Here is a 14,932-nt window from a genome sequence, read left to right as displayed (position 1 = left end):
GCCACATTTACTAACACGGACTCGAAATGGGAAGTGCAACAACTGAATCGGTAAAAGACATCACTGCCGGAGCTGCAGGTGGTGTTGCCCAAGTCCTCATAGGTGGGTGATTGGGATATGAAAGTTCAAAGATGGCGGGACTAATCTTTTTCTAGGCCAGCCATTTGGTATGTTTGACTCACGGAAACGTTACAACCATTTTCGTACTTCTGTCCCAGAGGAAGATGTGGTTTCTGGGAAGCCAATTCAAGAGACTAAGCTTGAATGGTAGATCTTGTAAAAGTACGCCTTCAGACGCAAAGAGGAGGCAATGCCCTGAATTTAGTTCGTACCATATGGGCCAAGGAAAGACCACTGTCATTCTACAAGGTGAGTCTCGAGACCTCCAGAACTTCTACTTACTCTTATAATGTCTCCGGCTTAGGGAACCCTGGCCCCTCTGTTAGGCGTAGGAGCGTGTGTAAGTTCCCCGGTCTTCTCGGCTCAGAGCCACATTGTTATGTCACTTAAACTCAACCTCGTAACAGGTCAGCATTCAATTCGGCGCTTTCCAATTCTTTCGTCGCCAGCTAGAATACTTCCATGATTCTCCTCTGTCATTGCTCGATTTCTACATTGCAGGCGCAGCAGCTGGCGTAGCCAACAGCGTCGTATCTGGCCCTATCGAACACGTCCGAATAAGGCTGCAAACGCAGCCTAGCGGCCCAAACCGACTCTACTCCGGGCCCTGGGACTGTGTGCGCACTATCAACCGGCAGTCCGGCATTAAGGGCCTATATCGGGGTCAAGTTGTTACCCTCCTAAGAGAGTTTCACGGTTACGGCATCTGGTTTGCCGCTTACGAGGGACTTGTGCGGCTAGTGATGGAGCGGGAAGGTATCAAGGAAAGAAATGACGTGAGCAGCTGGAAGATTGCAGTTTGCGGAGGCTTGGCTGGAGAAGCTTTATGGTTAGGCAGCCACCCCCTGGATGTGATTAAGAGCAAGATGCAGAGCGATGGGTTTGGGAAGGACCAGAGGTACAGGACTATGAGGGATGCATTTCGACAGACTTGGAGAGAAGGTCGCTTCAGGTCACTGTTCAGAGGTTTGTCGCCCGCGTTGTTGAGAGCGATGCCAGTTTCTGCTGGGACATTTGCGACGTATGTTTCCATATTCTTCCCATGCTTCCTTCAGAATGGCAGTAACTGACTTTACTTCAGCGCTGAAACGGTCCGAGCTGCCTTACAATAGTTTCATAAGGAAATTTTGCTTTACCATTGTTACGTTAGTTTCAGCTACATAACCGTCCAAGTCTTATGTCTATCAAGATAATTGAGTCCAGAGTCTTAAAGTCATTTTCTTTTTTTTGTGGAAAGTTTCTTGGAGGTTTATGAAAGTACCTTAATCGCTTAAAGCCCAGTGTGATATATCGAAAACTAAGCACAAACCACGCGGTATGAAAGAAACATTTAATTACGTTTCATGAACACCCTGTAGTTACAGCTACCTAACCGACACACCGTTCTTGGCTCTCCTCCATACTTCTGCCTTCAGCGCAGTAAACTCCGACTTGGTTCGAGACACAGCATCTCTATTCTCAACCGCTCGTCGAAGAAGATATGACAGGCAGTCTTCTAGGGAGCCCCAACTCAGGCACTTGTAAACCTCTATCGGGGCCATCCTCGGTGTTTCTTCCCCCTTGACACTAGAGTCCACCAGCTGCAATAGACTGAAACTGACCTCATCAGCCATGCCCAACAGCTGTCCGTACTGAATCTTTGTCAGCGGCTGCGCTTTTTTAATACGAGATTGCTGCAGTTCGTTGGCTGCGAGAACGCTGTGTTTGTTGTGCGTTGCGAGGAATAGCTCTAGGCCTGGAAACGTTACACCACCAGCGGCTCCGAAGTCTCTGTAACTCTGAGATAGAAGACCGTGAGCAACTGAGTCGTAAGATTTGTCTGTGTCTTCCTTGGTGTCGTTGATAAGATGCCGTGGCTCCGAGCTAATGTAGGCACCGCGGACAAGCTTTACTCCGAGGACAAAACCTTCTTTGTTTGCTGTTTTCATGTGCTCAGCGAGCGTATCGGGGGCGCTCTTGAGATATACTTGGTAAGTGTTGTACACAACTGCGCCTTTTCCGTCTATGTTGTAGCGACGCATAAGATCAAGTGCTACTGCGTCTATCCCTGGTTGCACCTTGACTTGCTCCGCGTCAACAAAGATGCGGACCTGTCGTTCGACAGCCCGAGAGCACACCTCAGCGAGGGCTTCTGCCATCTGTCTAGGTAGCGGTTTGCCAGACGAAAGAGTATCGGACACAGCTGCGCCGGCGCCGGTCAGTCTATGATTTCACTGTTAGTGAGCTTGCATTGAACAACACATAAGGAGGTAACCGACTTGAGAGCCAAGATGTCTCCTTCGCCAAGCATGTCGACCGTTGTCAAAACGCCATCCCGCCAAGCTTCAATGCTAGAATCATTCTCAATCTCTGATTCAGAGGCTGACTCTTTCAAGCCGCTGCCGGTTTCTTCTTCAGTCTGATTATCGACTACAATCTCGCGTGCGTAGGTAAGAATCGCTCCTCGGAACCCCATCCGCTTCATCTCTCCAATTGTAGAGGTGACTTCAGCACGATCTTCGCCAGCGCAGAAATGATTATACATCGTTTTCTTCATAAGGCTGTGAAGCAGGGGGTTCCTCTGAACGTCAAACCCCCAGAACCGATGTGGCTCGTTCAAGAACCTTAATACTACCAGAGAGGGACCCAGAAGAAGGCGATTTGAGGAAATGGTTGCTATCAACAATGATCGAAGAAGCACTTTGAGGGGGAGTTTAGAGAGTGGCGGCAACACTGTTGGCGTATTCCTGATCTGCGATGAGAATCGAGCTTGCAGTGGGGTGTGAGACACATGGCCGAGGATGGATGTAGCTTTCCTGATAGAACTTGCAACATGAAAACGGGAGGGAGGTAATCGGTGCATTTCTGTTGCATCAATTCGGGATGGTCCTGAGAGAGGCAATTGTGTCGATAAGGAAGCGACTTATACGCCATGTGAAGCATGCTTAATCTTACAAGTTGGAGGGGTTAAGCACTTGCTTGATACGCGATGTCGGAGCTGTGTACCGTAACCGACGTCGGGCACTGTGTTGCCAGCATGCGGCTATCACTCGGCGTACTTACGCTAACGTTATAATATCGACTCATTTAGTGCTACCCAACATTACATAGGTTTTGTTTCGAATGGCTTAGCTTAGCATAACCCCGAGACACCTTCCCGACATTGTCGGCATTCTGTCGTATACCCAATAGAGGCACGACACCACCCCACAATCGGGGTTCCTGTTTTTGACATACTCGTGTGCAGCAGGCGAGTACTTACTAGAGTAATCCAGAGATTTCAAGCTGGACAATCATTCTAATTAGCTCGATACCCTATTCCAAGCCCGTCAAGGTGAGCAACCGATAACAACCGGGCGGTGCTGGAGCGGGCTAGTGAGAACCATGAGGGCCATGACACCAACACTGGACTCTCCAGGAAAGTGATGAATAACAAACACTGACCATGCATCAAACCATCAAAAGCAAACAGTTTCTATATCTCATTCAGATGTTTCAAGAAAATCATCTCGTCGTCTAAACTGCCAAGTGTCTTCTCCATTGTCATCTCCATGCTTCTGAAGAAATAAAGTACTGGTCAGTGCACCGACCCGCATGTAACTGCTGGGTTCACAGCTAATCCAACCGGGGTTTATCCGACGTCAATGACAGAACCAGAGGGAAGCAATCCAGAGAGCTGAGGGGCTTTGCTCAAGGTACCTGGACAAGCCCCACCATCCAGAACGCCAGCAAGCTCCAAAACCACATCATCACATTTCACTTGCTTCAACCATCTTACCGTCCCGCCCCTCCCCCCAGATCCGAAATTCCCACCACACCCGTCAAACCGCCCACAATGGCTGCAAAGGGAGACAAGATCGAAAAGATCATCACACGCCTGCAAACCCGCATCGCTGAGGGTCAGTTCTACGAAGCCCAACAGCAGACGCGCGTGGTTGCCGCCCGTTACATCAAAGCCGCCAACTGGCCCGCTGCAATCGACATCCTCTACAATGTCGGCCAGTCCCTCCTCAAGGCCGGCCAGGGCGGATCTGGTGGCGACCTCTGCGTCTTGCTCGTCGACGTCTTCAAGCAGGCCGAGCTCAAGCCTGACGCTGCGAACAAGGGCAAGCTGCTTACCTGTCTGCGCCTGTTCCCCGCCGAGGAGCCTACGAGGAAGAAGTTCGTTGGAAAGATGATTGCGTACGTCTTTATTTTCTCTATGCATTCGCAGTTAGGGGTCTACGACTTGTCGCGCTGACTATTGTTACACAGATGGTCTTCCAAGTTTGGCGAGTACCCCGCTGGGGACGCTGACCTGCACCACGTTGCTGGATCGCTCTACGCCGAGGAACACGACACCTACGAGGCAGAGAGACATTTGGTATTAGGAACGAAAGACTCGGCTGAGGTCCTCGCCCGCATGGAATATGCATGGTACAAGGAGGACGACTCGCACACGGCCCCGCTCTACGCCGCCCGCGCCATCCTCCCCTACCTCCTCGTCGGCAACCTCCGCGCAGCCAACACCAGCTACCGCCTGTTCACCTCCTCGCTGAGCGACGACAACAAGGGCCTCGGTGTCCAGGACGTCAGCAGCAACAGCGCCGACCTGCGCATCTTCCCAGGCCTCCCACTCCTCAACTTCCTTGGCCTCCTCCTGTTGGCCGTGCAGCGCGGCACCCCGGACGTCTACAAGCAGCTCGTCACGAAATACTCATCCAACATTTCCGAGGTCGGCGCCTGGAATGAGGCGCTTGAGCTGATTGCCGAGATGTACTTCGGCATCTCGCGCCCGCGACAGAGCAACCCGCTCATGGATATGATGGGCAGCCTGTTCGGCGGCGGAGCCGGCGGTGGTGCGCCGCAGCAGCGACGGCCTGCGCCGAGACGTGTGGAGGCTCCCCAGGCCGAGGGACTAGACTAGATGCACCAGTTGTTCGGCACAAATGCTCGTCGTTCTCGATGAGCATAACCCTAATGAACACATGTGGAATGAATGCAAACCCCGGTCTTCATAATACTGGGTGAAAGTTGGCTTTGCACCGCGATCAGAAGGCACGGGGCGGTTCCGCCTCTGCCTCGTACATCCAGTTGTCTTCGGCGAGAGCAGCAACCTTTGCCCTCAAACTAGCCCTAACGGCTTCGAGCAGCTCTGCATAAATTCAATCAGGACCAGCTCGCCCCAAGGGATGTTAGATAGCAACAACAGGGAAGCCGCTTACCTTCTGGTTGTTCGCGGACCGCTGTATGGTTAACCTGGTGCTGCTTCACAGCCTCCGCCAGCCTCTGCCGCTCTTCTAAATGAGTAGTTAGCATATTTGTAGCTCTATACCCTTTCAATGCAAACATCAAAATGAAGTAAGCATCTTCGTAACTGGGGGCTCAAAGGACGTACTCTTGCTCTCTTCCCGATCATCCAGCGCAGCCTCATCCACGTCGTCAAACACGAGCGTCGGCAGCTCTCCCAACTCAATCTCACCATGCTCGTCGCGGACGACAATCTCAGTCAGCTGTGGAGTAGCCGCTCCGCCATCAGAAAGCACATCAACGTCGAGTCTCAGCGTCTCCGCTCCGTTCCCGGGCGAAGTGACCCCCGATGCCCCTGCCACGGCCATACCGCCCGCACCAGTCGCCGTCGTCGCGTTTGCAGCCGTGGTGCCCGTCGGTCTCCTAGTCAGGCCCTGGAACAGATTACGTCGCACCGCCCGTCGCGGAGCACCAGGTGGAGGAGCCTGTCGCGAAGTCCTGTCCGCCATGCTGATGAAGTGGGGGGTGGGCGTGTTTGGCGGGATTGTGTTGGTTTCTTTTTTTTTTTTCGTTCCTTTCTTTTCTGGCCGCAAAGATCGCCCTTTGTTTGCAGGATAATGTCTTGTCAATTACAATTTAATGTTGTTCAAGGGATGCCGATGTTATACAGGACCGGATACGGATAGGGATGTGGCTTGTAAATTAGTGTTGTCGTGGTGGTTTTTTTCCCTTTGTCGTTGCGGTGCCACCCCTCTGTTTACATGAAGGTGTGAGGTCGCCCAGGCACCGCTGCCCAGTTTATCGATAAACTACAGTGTTGTTTAGGTGCCGTCTAGAACCCGCACGGTGTTGCCGTACTGGGGATACAGCGTCTTCTCGATAACATATTAATTACTGTGGCCTTGTCTTGCATTATCTCTATCTACTACTTAGACTTTAAATTTGAGTTCTAAATTTCCCCAAGCGACTTTTTTGTTAAGGCTAGACACCATAATATCCTTAACCTTGTGAAATGGGGCCACCTTCATAACCTCGAATTTGCCACGCTTGATACTGTTTAAGTCGATTTTCTGAAGCTGGTGTATGACCGAATCCTCAGGGACAGGGGGGCTAAACCAGTCTTCGAGCGATTCCTGGTTATAAAACAGGTCCTTGTCTAGGAGACTTCGTGGTAGATGAAGTCCCCAAGCGTCAAGCATAGTCTGTAGATCTGCGTAAACCAGTCCTCCCAATGTGATCTCTGGATCTGAGCCAAATCTTGGTTTCATCTCTGTATGTTTGTAGCCGACAAAACAGACTGATGGATCAGCCCCATACTCAAGGTAGATCAATATGCGTTCTTTCCATGTCGTCCCTGACTCTGTCCATCCTCTTGTTCGTGAAAGTTCAAATAGTAGCAGCGTCCAAGGTGTCCACGAAGGTGTGGGACAATAAGGATCGGAATCTAAGCCAGTCTTTACCAAGTAACAGCTATCGTGTAGTTCAAAGTTTTGTCCTCCCTTCAGACTAAGTAAAAGCTGAGTCATTTTCAGTTCGTCTTCTCTGGTTCCACTTGCCCCCAACCAGGGCTCGAGAATGTCACTGCCCACTTGCGAAAGTGTTGAGACTAAAAGGACAGGGCTCACGTAGGCGACGTCCAGGTTCTGCCGTTGGATTGTCTCCCACACAAACCCAAACGCATGCTGTCGAACTGCATTGCAGAGCATTACAACCCCTGGATTACCTGATATGGTGATCGCGGTTTCCCAATCCACAGTGATGCGGCCCAAGTAATCTAAACTCGAAATCATATCGTTCAGTGCCGCGCGTTTTATAAGCATTTCTTTAAGGACCTCGAATTCTCTGAACATGTTATTAGAACACTCATGCTCCGTGTCCACGACTAGCCGAGCCAGATGACCAATTAGCGGCAGCTGTTGATGAACCAGGCCTGTTCGACGAACCGGAGTCATGTTTGAACTCCGGAAGCCGTGATTTGCTGATAGCTCCGTTCTTCTCAGTGGACTGTGCTTTACTATAGCGAGTATTCCAAGAGCCAGAGTGCGGCGCGTGTCGAATTCTCCGGACAGCTTGCGTAAATCTACCAAGGTCTCTTGCTCGCTCAGAAAGTCTTGTACCGTCTTGTGAACGAATTCCACGCGATGACAATATGGGGGTGATAGGCCAGTATCGACGATGTGAATTAACCCGCAACACCGACCACTTAATCGGTGAGTCATGGAAACACACTTTGAATCGCACTCATTGCTGCTCAGGAATGGGCCTAGCCTGCCATCTAGTAGGCTCTTCTCGCATTCGGGATTGTCAAAGAGCTCATCAACGACTGTATGGATGAAGACGTATGATCCAAGATCAGTGGCACTTGCCATCATGAATAGAAAGTTTCTAGCTGCTGCTTGTCGTTCGTGCGCGTCGATTCTTGCCAACATGTGACGGAACATGGTATGGAGCTCGAGCGGCAGAGCATCCAGCCTTTTGTGGAGTTGCTGTATCGAACAGTAATTTCCGATCCCAGCCAAAAGAGATCGAATAACCAGAATAACCCAGATAAACGCTCCATCAGCTTTATTGACAATCGAATAAATGAAGTTGTCGTACCCTATGCTGATCTGACGGGCTTCGACGAACCGCTCATCACCGGCGAACTGTTCATGAACAACTCGAAATATATCTTCTCGCGTCAACTCATGTAATTTCAGCCACGAACCCGTACTTGGCGCAAAAACTTTCAAGAACTCGTTGTACGGTCGACTCGACAAACAGAGCTTGACATTTGTACCCGAGCACCAGCTCTTGAGGTACTTGGCCAGCTTCCAGTAGTCTCCTTCAAATTCATCAAGCCCATCAATGAAAAAGCACATGCTGTGCTTACTAAGTAGCTCCTGACTGCTGATAAGGTTCTTAAAAGTCGCTTCCAGAAGCGGTAGGTTGATATCAGACTCCTGAATTATACCGTCGCACGCCTTTTGCCAGAGGCTAGGGAAGACTTGCTCAATCAAGTCAGGTCTAAGCTGAAGCACTTCCCACAAAATGCTTCTATAGAGCCCTTCAATGCTCTTCTGAAGCATAGTACCGGAATTCCAGAAGAAGAATTGGCTAAGCAACAGATCTTTTCCATCCTTGCGCGCCCAGGCTTCAAGAAGATTTCGTGTAGCCGGGTCTTGGCCGATGCTTTTCATGAGGGTCGATTTTCCTGAACCGGGCTTCCCTGTAATGTAGAAGAAGCCATTCTCACTTTCTAGCCAACTTTTGAAGCGCTCTCGCCAAATTCGTCTTTCGCCCTGCTCTGTGCCTAGTCTATGTGTTGCATATATGAAGGTTGATTGTGACTCAGTTTGGCGTTGAGATTGGGTTGTTTCTGTCTGGCGTGGTCCTCTCATCCTCTGGTCTCCTTCGATGTCTTCTTCTCCTTCATCTTCTTCGCTACTCTCTTCACCATCATTTTCATTTTCATATTCGTGATCATCTCCGTAATATTCTTCGTAATCTTCGTCGTCTACACTACGGTCGAAGTAGACGTTATCATCAGACACATCTGAAAGTGTTTCCGAGTTACCCTCCCAATGCTGTTCTGGATCGGTGTCCGGGTCATGCAAGAGCCAACGATACGTTCCTCGATGAGCTTCCTCAATCGAAAAGGCTCGGGTTTGCAGCTCAGAGAACCATAGCTTATCCAAAATCTGTCTTTCTGCACTGGTAGTCTTCATGGTGTTTGACATTTTGTGCAGCGCATCGCGAATCTCCCCAAGAACGTCGCCATGAGCTGACAATGTGTTGTTGGCATCCTTTGCCTGAGCCTTTTGCATCGAGTGGACGGCGGCAATAATTTCGTCTTTAGCTTTTTGATACTCTTCTCTGGTTTCTTGAGCATTCGTAGCGTCCAAAGCTGTCTGTGACTTGACTTGGTCATGTGTATCTTGATGCTCCTCTCTAGAATTTATGTCAGTCGAAGTTCCAAAGTGAAACAAACATACCCTTCGTACTTTAGGATAAAGAGCAATTGGCTTAGTATCTGACTTCGATACCTGTCCAACCTCTTCTCCAATTCCTCCAGCTTGCCCTTCTGGCGCAGAGCTCTCCAAGCGACGCGAAAACTGTCCTTCCGAGACCTAGGCTCCTTGCCCTTGACCTTCTCGACTAATTGCTGCAACTCAGCACACGTGCTTCGGCAATTATTGGCAAGCGTGGCAAAGGCCTTGTCACTTGCTGAAGGAGTCGGGTTGTGCTGGGATATAGAAAGCCGGCCCATATAAGACTCGAGGCTCTCAGTAACGACGGCTACATCTTGCAGCTCTGCTGGGAGGCCAGAAGCCGATTGATAGACCTTGGCGGCATCGCGTACGAGGTTCGAAGAAAAATCGATAAACTGCACAATATTCGAAGCGAGGCCCAGCGCCGCGAGGGACTCCATACTGACTATTGGCCAACCTGAATTGCGTAGCGATGAGCAGCCAAGGGAATGAGACGCGGCAAAGGAGAAGTAGGGCCTCTATTACCGCCGCCTGCTCTTCAGCTACTTGACTCTGAGTTGCGCTAGCGAAGGTGATTGCCAGGTTTCGGTTGCGATGTGAGCATCGATGAGGAGTGGAATGACTTAAAAAAGCCAACCGGTTTAAGAAGAGTGAGTGTTTCTCAGCCTTAATGTGTAAATGCGCATCGTTGGGGAGAGCCATGCAGTTCGCCTCGTCCGCTCCTGCATTGGGCAGACCGACATAAAAGGCACCACCTCGTTGGGCGTTCTTCAGCCCTCCTACATAACCACCCAGCTGAACATCACCCATTTTTACACCTCACGAGTATAACATACACCTACAAACATGTCATAATCACCACACACAATCAAATCAGACAACATAATTCATTAAAAAGAGGCCATGTACTCGTCGAATTTTTTGTTACAGAACCATCCTAGCATCGCCATGCATGATTCCCATTACGTATCGTACATTAAAAACTCCCATACCATGTTAGAGGCATCAGAACCGTCACCCAGAACCCAGATTACCACCAAGAAGAAGAAGAAGAAGTAAGGAGAAGGAAAAAGTGAAGAAGAAAGGAAACAAAGTAAAAACCGCACATGAGAAAAACGCCGAGATATGCATAAGGTACCCCGAACCAACCTGTGTCATGACCGCTAAAGTCCCCCAATTTTTTTTCGACATTGCCCTTGGAGTTTCCAAGAGGCATGATAAATTCAAGATCCCCTTCATCCCACACATACCCACTCTGCAAAGACGCACCAACGAGCGGTGCGATCTGCTAGTACGAGTCCCCTCCACACACCCTTCTCTGAGCACTTGATAATGGTCTCCCAAGTGCCACCGTCGCTAACCTCCTCCTCACTTCCTCTGCCGCCAACGCTGATTCCCCGACGATCCTCCTTCCGCATAAGACGGAGGATCTTGCCACCAGGGGTTTGGATGGCCAGTTTTGCCGGTTTCTTTCCTGAGGATCCCGAAGCCACGCCGGAGGTAGACATGCTAACGTTCGAGGCTGTCATACTCAGAGCTGAGCTTGGTCTTGCGAATGGGATCGGACTTGCGCCTCCGGGGTTCGATGAAGGCGTCATCACTGATCCTCCGCCGCTTGTAAGGGAGCTTGGGTGTTGGCGGATCGCGAAGACGAAGGTGTTGTTCAGAGCCAGACGTTGACATTGAGGCTGAACAACATAGATGTCGTGACGTTGTGCGTGAGGTGTTGGATGCCTCGTCACGAATTCGTATGGGGGGTTCTCTCCCGTATGAATTATCGGCAGTGCAAACGCTGTTGGATGGGGGATGTCCTTGATGCTGTGCATCAGACCGCGCTTACCGGCGTAGATCTTCAAGATTCCCTGTCCTTCGTCGCCGGGCAACAAAGCCTTCACTGTGTATCGCTTGATACCGTTGAACCATTCGGCTTGGGCCAGTGCTCTCTTCTTTACCACCTCGCCGCTCTCGAAGACATCGCCGTCCACATCCCTCGTGTAACCTCGAACCTCAACCTCGGCTGCAACCTCTACATCGGCTGGTACATTGAACTTGATATGTACCATCTCTAGGTCTTCTATGCGAGTTGCAGCCGTATTGTAGTCAACCATCTCCAGCTCATTCTTGAAGAAAGGAGGGCAGGCGCAGGGCAGGTTGAGAAGAACTTCATGCGCTTGCGGAGGGCAAATATGCTGCTGAGCGTGGTGTTCAGGAATATGCGTCCAGCATATTTCAGTCGGTCGTGCGAGGAACCACCAGAGGTCGGCTGCGCTGTTGCCGGCACTCGAGTAGAGATGCCTCCTTGGATAGGATGGACTGGCTATGCAACAGTCCATCATACGCCACTCGTTGTCAACCAGCACCGCGTTCCACCAATGATTTGCCCGAGGCATGATGTTGTGCTCTGGAATTTCGCCTGGTGTCTTGAGATATCCCCGAACCATTTCACAGTGAATGCCTACAGCGGAGCACATCTCCTGCACTAGAGCAGCATACTCCTCGGCGCATGCTCGTTTCGATTGAACCACTCTTCTTGTGTCGATCTCTCCTTCGACGTCGTCTTCCCAGCAGATCTTCTCTGATACCCAGGTAAAAATTGCTCGCAGCCTTTGAACGTCGCTGCGGTACGGACGACAAACGTAGGTAGTTGCAAGTGATAAGGCCGTCGTCATTGCGGGAAGACTGCTCAAAAACCTCGAGTTCTTGTCGACTTGGGTGAGGTTCAGGGCTTGATAGTCGATGGGATCCTCCACTGGCAACCCATCAGCCCCTTCATCGCCCTCGACGCCTTCGTACAGCTCGTCGACTGGATTCAGCGCCGGATAGTCGAGCATTTGACATCGGTCTCTCCGTTCGTTCCTTTCGTTCTTGCTTAATGAGTTGGATCGATTGACATCCCTCCGCACCTGCACCCAATCGACACCATTGGCGGCGCCCATATCCCTGGCAACGTCCCTACCGAAACCAGTGCTCCCCAAGGCAGACAGGTTGGAAACGCTAGCACCAGCCTGAGAGGCAACATTGGGCATAGACCGAGCAAAGGGCGATGACCTTGGCGAGTCGCCACCCATGGCAATACTACTGCGCCCGGATGCCACCCCAGTCTTTGCTGTATCGAGGAGTTTCTTGAAGATGTTTCTTTTCGGAGGTTTTGGAGTAACAAGCCCCCCGAGTCCTGCATCCTCGTGAAAACCAACTTGCGATTTCGGCCGAGCCGCCTCGGATGCGTGACTGCTGTGGTATGTGACTCCAGTGAAAGGAGTCTCAGGTCGTTCAATGTCAGCATCACGCATTCCCAAGGCACTCTGGGCACGCTTTTGGGTCTTCCGAGCAAAACTGCCTGCGCTTGTAGCGCTAATGGCGCCAGCTGAGGAGCCACTCATTAAACTCCTGTCGCTGCTCTGGGTTGTCGAACTCTGGTTCCCGGACGATGCGCTGGTAGAGTTGGTCTTGGTCGTAAAAGTCCTGTTCAGCACGTTCCGGCCGATATCGTATGCTGATTTCCGCCCTCGCAGCTTCCTCTCCTCTGTCGCGCCCATGGAAGACTTGGGTCTCTCGTATAGTGCGCCTTTCGGTGGCGGCTTCGGTGCCTCATCCTCAAGGTCAGCCATGCTTGCGCTGTGTTGGTGCATTTTTTTCAATCGGCTTTCCATACGTTCGACGTAATTACTGAGTTGAGGCAGTTGCTCCTTGTCCTCCCTATGTCCATGCTGGTAGGACTGGTCGCGTGAAGACCCGCCGCTCCAAGTTTCGTAACCTTCGTCTTGCTGGGCGATTCCCATCGATGTCTGTGGTCTCTGGTAAGTGTTCTTTCTCCTCGCGCGGTCGTTGACCATGTTGAATGACTCGGGTGACCAAGGGTCCAAAGGCGGCTCCGGTGTTGGGTCTCGAGGCATTCCAAGGGCGTCTAGCTGCTCTATTACGCCGTCCATTGCCTCCCGTAGTGGGGAAGGAGTCATATGGCTCGCTGCAGGAGACGGCGGAGACGGGGACGGCACCCTTTGGGTCTGAATGGCTGGTGGTCGGTGGGAGTACGACAAGTGCGAGCCATTCCTGTCCAGCGGGGGATGTCGGTTCTCATACGAAGCGTTTGAACCTTGACGCACAATATCGACTCGCTTGTCAAAGGAGCTGTTTGAGCCATGCCGCCCTGCGTTGAAACGATCGTCATAGGAAGAATTGGACCCGTGACGCGGAACATCGTGTCGGCTGTCATAGGATATACTTTGTTTATGTCGCGGCGCTCCAACGTGACGATGTGGCGGTGGTGCTGGGGGCGGTGGAGAATCGACCTTCCCTTGCGGTGGGCGGTAAGGCTTATAGCTAAACGAAGGTGCGGGGGAAGGATCTCTGGAGCCACGATGCGGAGGGGGTAAAGGCGACTGGTCCCTGTCCGTGTTGTAAGAATTGACCCTCGATGAGTGGCCGTAGTCAGGGACTGGTGTTCTCGACCGAAGCTCATGATCAGGGACTGGTGTCCTAGCCCGGTGGTGGTCAGGCACCGGCGTTCTAGCACGATGGGTATCGGGGATCGGTGTTCTAGCACGATGAGGATCCTGAACAGGCGTCCTTGATCGATGGTAATCTGGTATCGGGGTGCGCCCTCTCGAAACGTACTGCTGGGCACCGTCGTTGAAAGAGTTGCCCCGCGATACGTAACCGCTGGGGGCTGGTGACGTGTAAGCTCGCAATCTAGTCGAGGCAGTTTCGTTGAATGAGTTCTCCCGAGAGACCAATGCCGACGGTGCTGGAGACCGATCCCTTCTTGTAGACTCAGGAAGAGCGCTCTGGATCGACTCCCCCGAGTGTCCCCTTGGCCTCGCGTGCGGGTTCGTCCGGTAAACCTCGGGTTGTTTCGCTGCGGTGTAATGTGGTGCCTTGGCGTAGGCCTCGAATGGCTTTCGGAATGTCCTTGACTTTTGAGGTGTGCCTGGGCTGGGAGCTTTGTCCGCAGGTAGAGGGCTGGCGGTTCTCGTCGTCGGGCGGAAATCGGCCGGAAGGACCTCGACAAAGTTGGACGGAAACACTCCTACAGTCCTCCTATCTCGCCATAGCCTACCAGTCCACCACGAACCGTCACCGGCGTTGAGACACTCAATCAAATCACCCTCGATGAAGCCGAGATCTCGCTTGGACTGCGACGAAACAAGTCAGTTACTGAATAAGCATTCGTACACCCACACACGTATGTTAACAGACCTCTCCTCCCCAAGAGTAGACGGCCCTGCACCAGCACGGAAACCGCGTCGGTAGAGGCAGCGGTGCTGGTACCATCTTGGGATATTGACTGTGAAATGACGGCAGGCAAAGCAATCGGCCAAACACAAATGGCGATTCTTATTTTTTGATATTTGTGCCTTTGTCGCGGTTGCGGAGCCCGGCACTTGGCTCGCGCTGAAGGAAGTTTATTCGACGCGATCTTGTAAGTTGCGATGGGCAGCCGTTTCCACACAAAAGTAGGACAGCCGCACAAGACTAGGTCGAGAAAACGATGACGAAGTTTCAAGCAACAACCCGCAGCGAAGCGAGACGAGACGAGGCGAGGCGACAAACGGGGCTCAGGTGGTCAAGAGTTGGAGGACTCTGAGCACACTCGTCGGAATTGTTGGCTTGTAGACGAGGTGAGGAATGTAGCG

The 14,932-nt window shown here is 51.7% G+C and overlaps 6 protein-coding genes across 6 annotated transcripts; 2 read left to right on the top strand and 4 right to left on the bottom strand.

Moving 5' to 3' along the window:
- Window positions 1-26: 26 nt before the first annotated feature.
- CTRU02_201796 (mitochondrial carrier protein) lies at window positions 27-1,232 on the top strand (the record flags this gene model as incomplete). Its single annotated transcript, XM_036729922.2, has 6 exons — window positions 27-102; window positions 156-167; window positions 272-369; window positions 425-460; window positions 528-1,141; window positions 1,202-1,232. 6 exons carry the CDS (start codon window positions 27-29, stop codon window positions 1,230-1,232), a joined length of 867 nt encoding a protein of 288 aa, XP_036578456.2.
- A 252-nt stretch (window positions 1,233-1,484) lies between these two features.
- On the bottom strand, window positions 1,485-2,962 carry CTRU02_201795 (proline oxidase; the record flags this gene model as incomplete). Its single annotated transcript, XM_036729921.1, has 2 exons — window positions 1,485-2,322; window positions 2,379-2,962. 2 exons carry the CDS (start codon window positions 2,960-2,962, stop codon window positions 1,485-1,487), a joined length of 1,422 nt encoding a protein of 473 aa, XP_036578455.1.
- A 972-nt stretch (window positions 2,963-3,934) lies between these two features.
- Window positions 3,935-5,005, top strand: CTRU02_201794 (Golgi to ER traffic protein 4; the record flags this gene model as incomplete). Its single annotated transcript, XM_036729920.1, has 2 exons — window positions 3,935-4,281; window positions 4,354-5,005. 2 exons carry the CDS (start codon window positions 3,935-3,937, stop codon window positions 5,003-5,005), a joined length of 999 nt encoding a protein of 332 aa, XP_036578454.1.
- Window positions 5,006-5,129: 124 nt separating this feature from the next.
- Window positions 5,130-5,837, bottom strand: CTRU02_201793 (upf0220 domain protein; the record flags this gene model as incomplete). Its single annotated transcript, XM_036729919.1, has 3 exons — window positions 5,130-5,233; window positions 5,304-5,378; window positions 5,477-5,837. The coding sequence occupies 3 exons, from the start codon at window positions 5,835-5,837 to the stop codon at window positions 5,130-5,132; spliced, it is 540 nt and encodes a 179-aa protein (XP_036578453.1).
- A 420-nt stretch (window positions 5,838-6,257) lies between these two features.
- Window positions 6,258-9,739, bottom strand: CTRU02_201792 (uncharacterized protein; the record flags this gene model as incomplete). The annotated part of the gene is made up of 2 exons (XM_070203925.1): window positions 6,258-9,258; window positions 9,303-9,739. 2 exons carry the CDS (start codon window positions 9,737-9,739, stop codon window positions 6,258-6,260), a joined length of 3,438 nt encoding a protein of 1,145 aa, XP_070062507.1.
- Window positions 9,740-10,534: 795 nt separating this feature from the next.
- CTRU02_201791 (cytokinesis protein cyk3) lies at window positions 10,535-14,570 on the bottom strand (the record flags this gene model as incomplete). Its single annotated transcript, XM_036729918.2, has 2 exons — window positions 10,535-14,431; window positions 14,496-14,570. The coding sequence occupies 2 exons, from the start codon at window positions 14,568-14,570 to the stop codon at window positions 10,535-10,537; spliced, it is 3,972 nt and encodes a 1,323-aa protein (XP_036578452.2).
- Window positions 14,571-14,932: the final 362 nt, after the last annotated feature.

Source organism: Colletotrichum truncatum (genome assembly GCF_014235925.2).
Source record: "Colletotrichum truncatum strain CMES1059 chromosome Unknown Contig_0001, whole genome shotgun sequence".
Taxonomy (NCBI): Eukaryota; Fungi; Ascomycota; class Sordariomycetes; order Glomerellales; family Glomerellaceae; genus Colletotrichum; species Colletotrichum truncatum.
The sequence above is the reverse complement of the archived record's forward strand: the minus strand, read 5'-3'. Positions and strand labels throughout refer to the sequence as shown.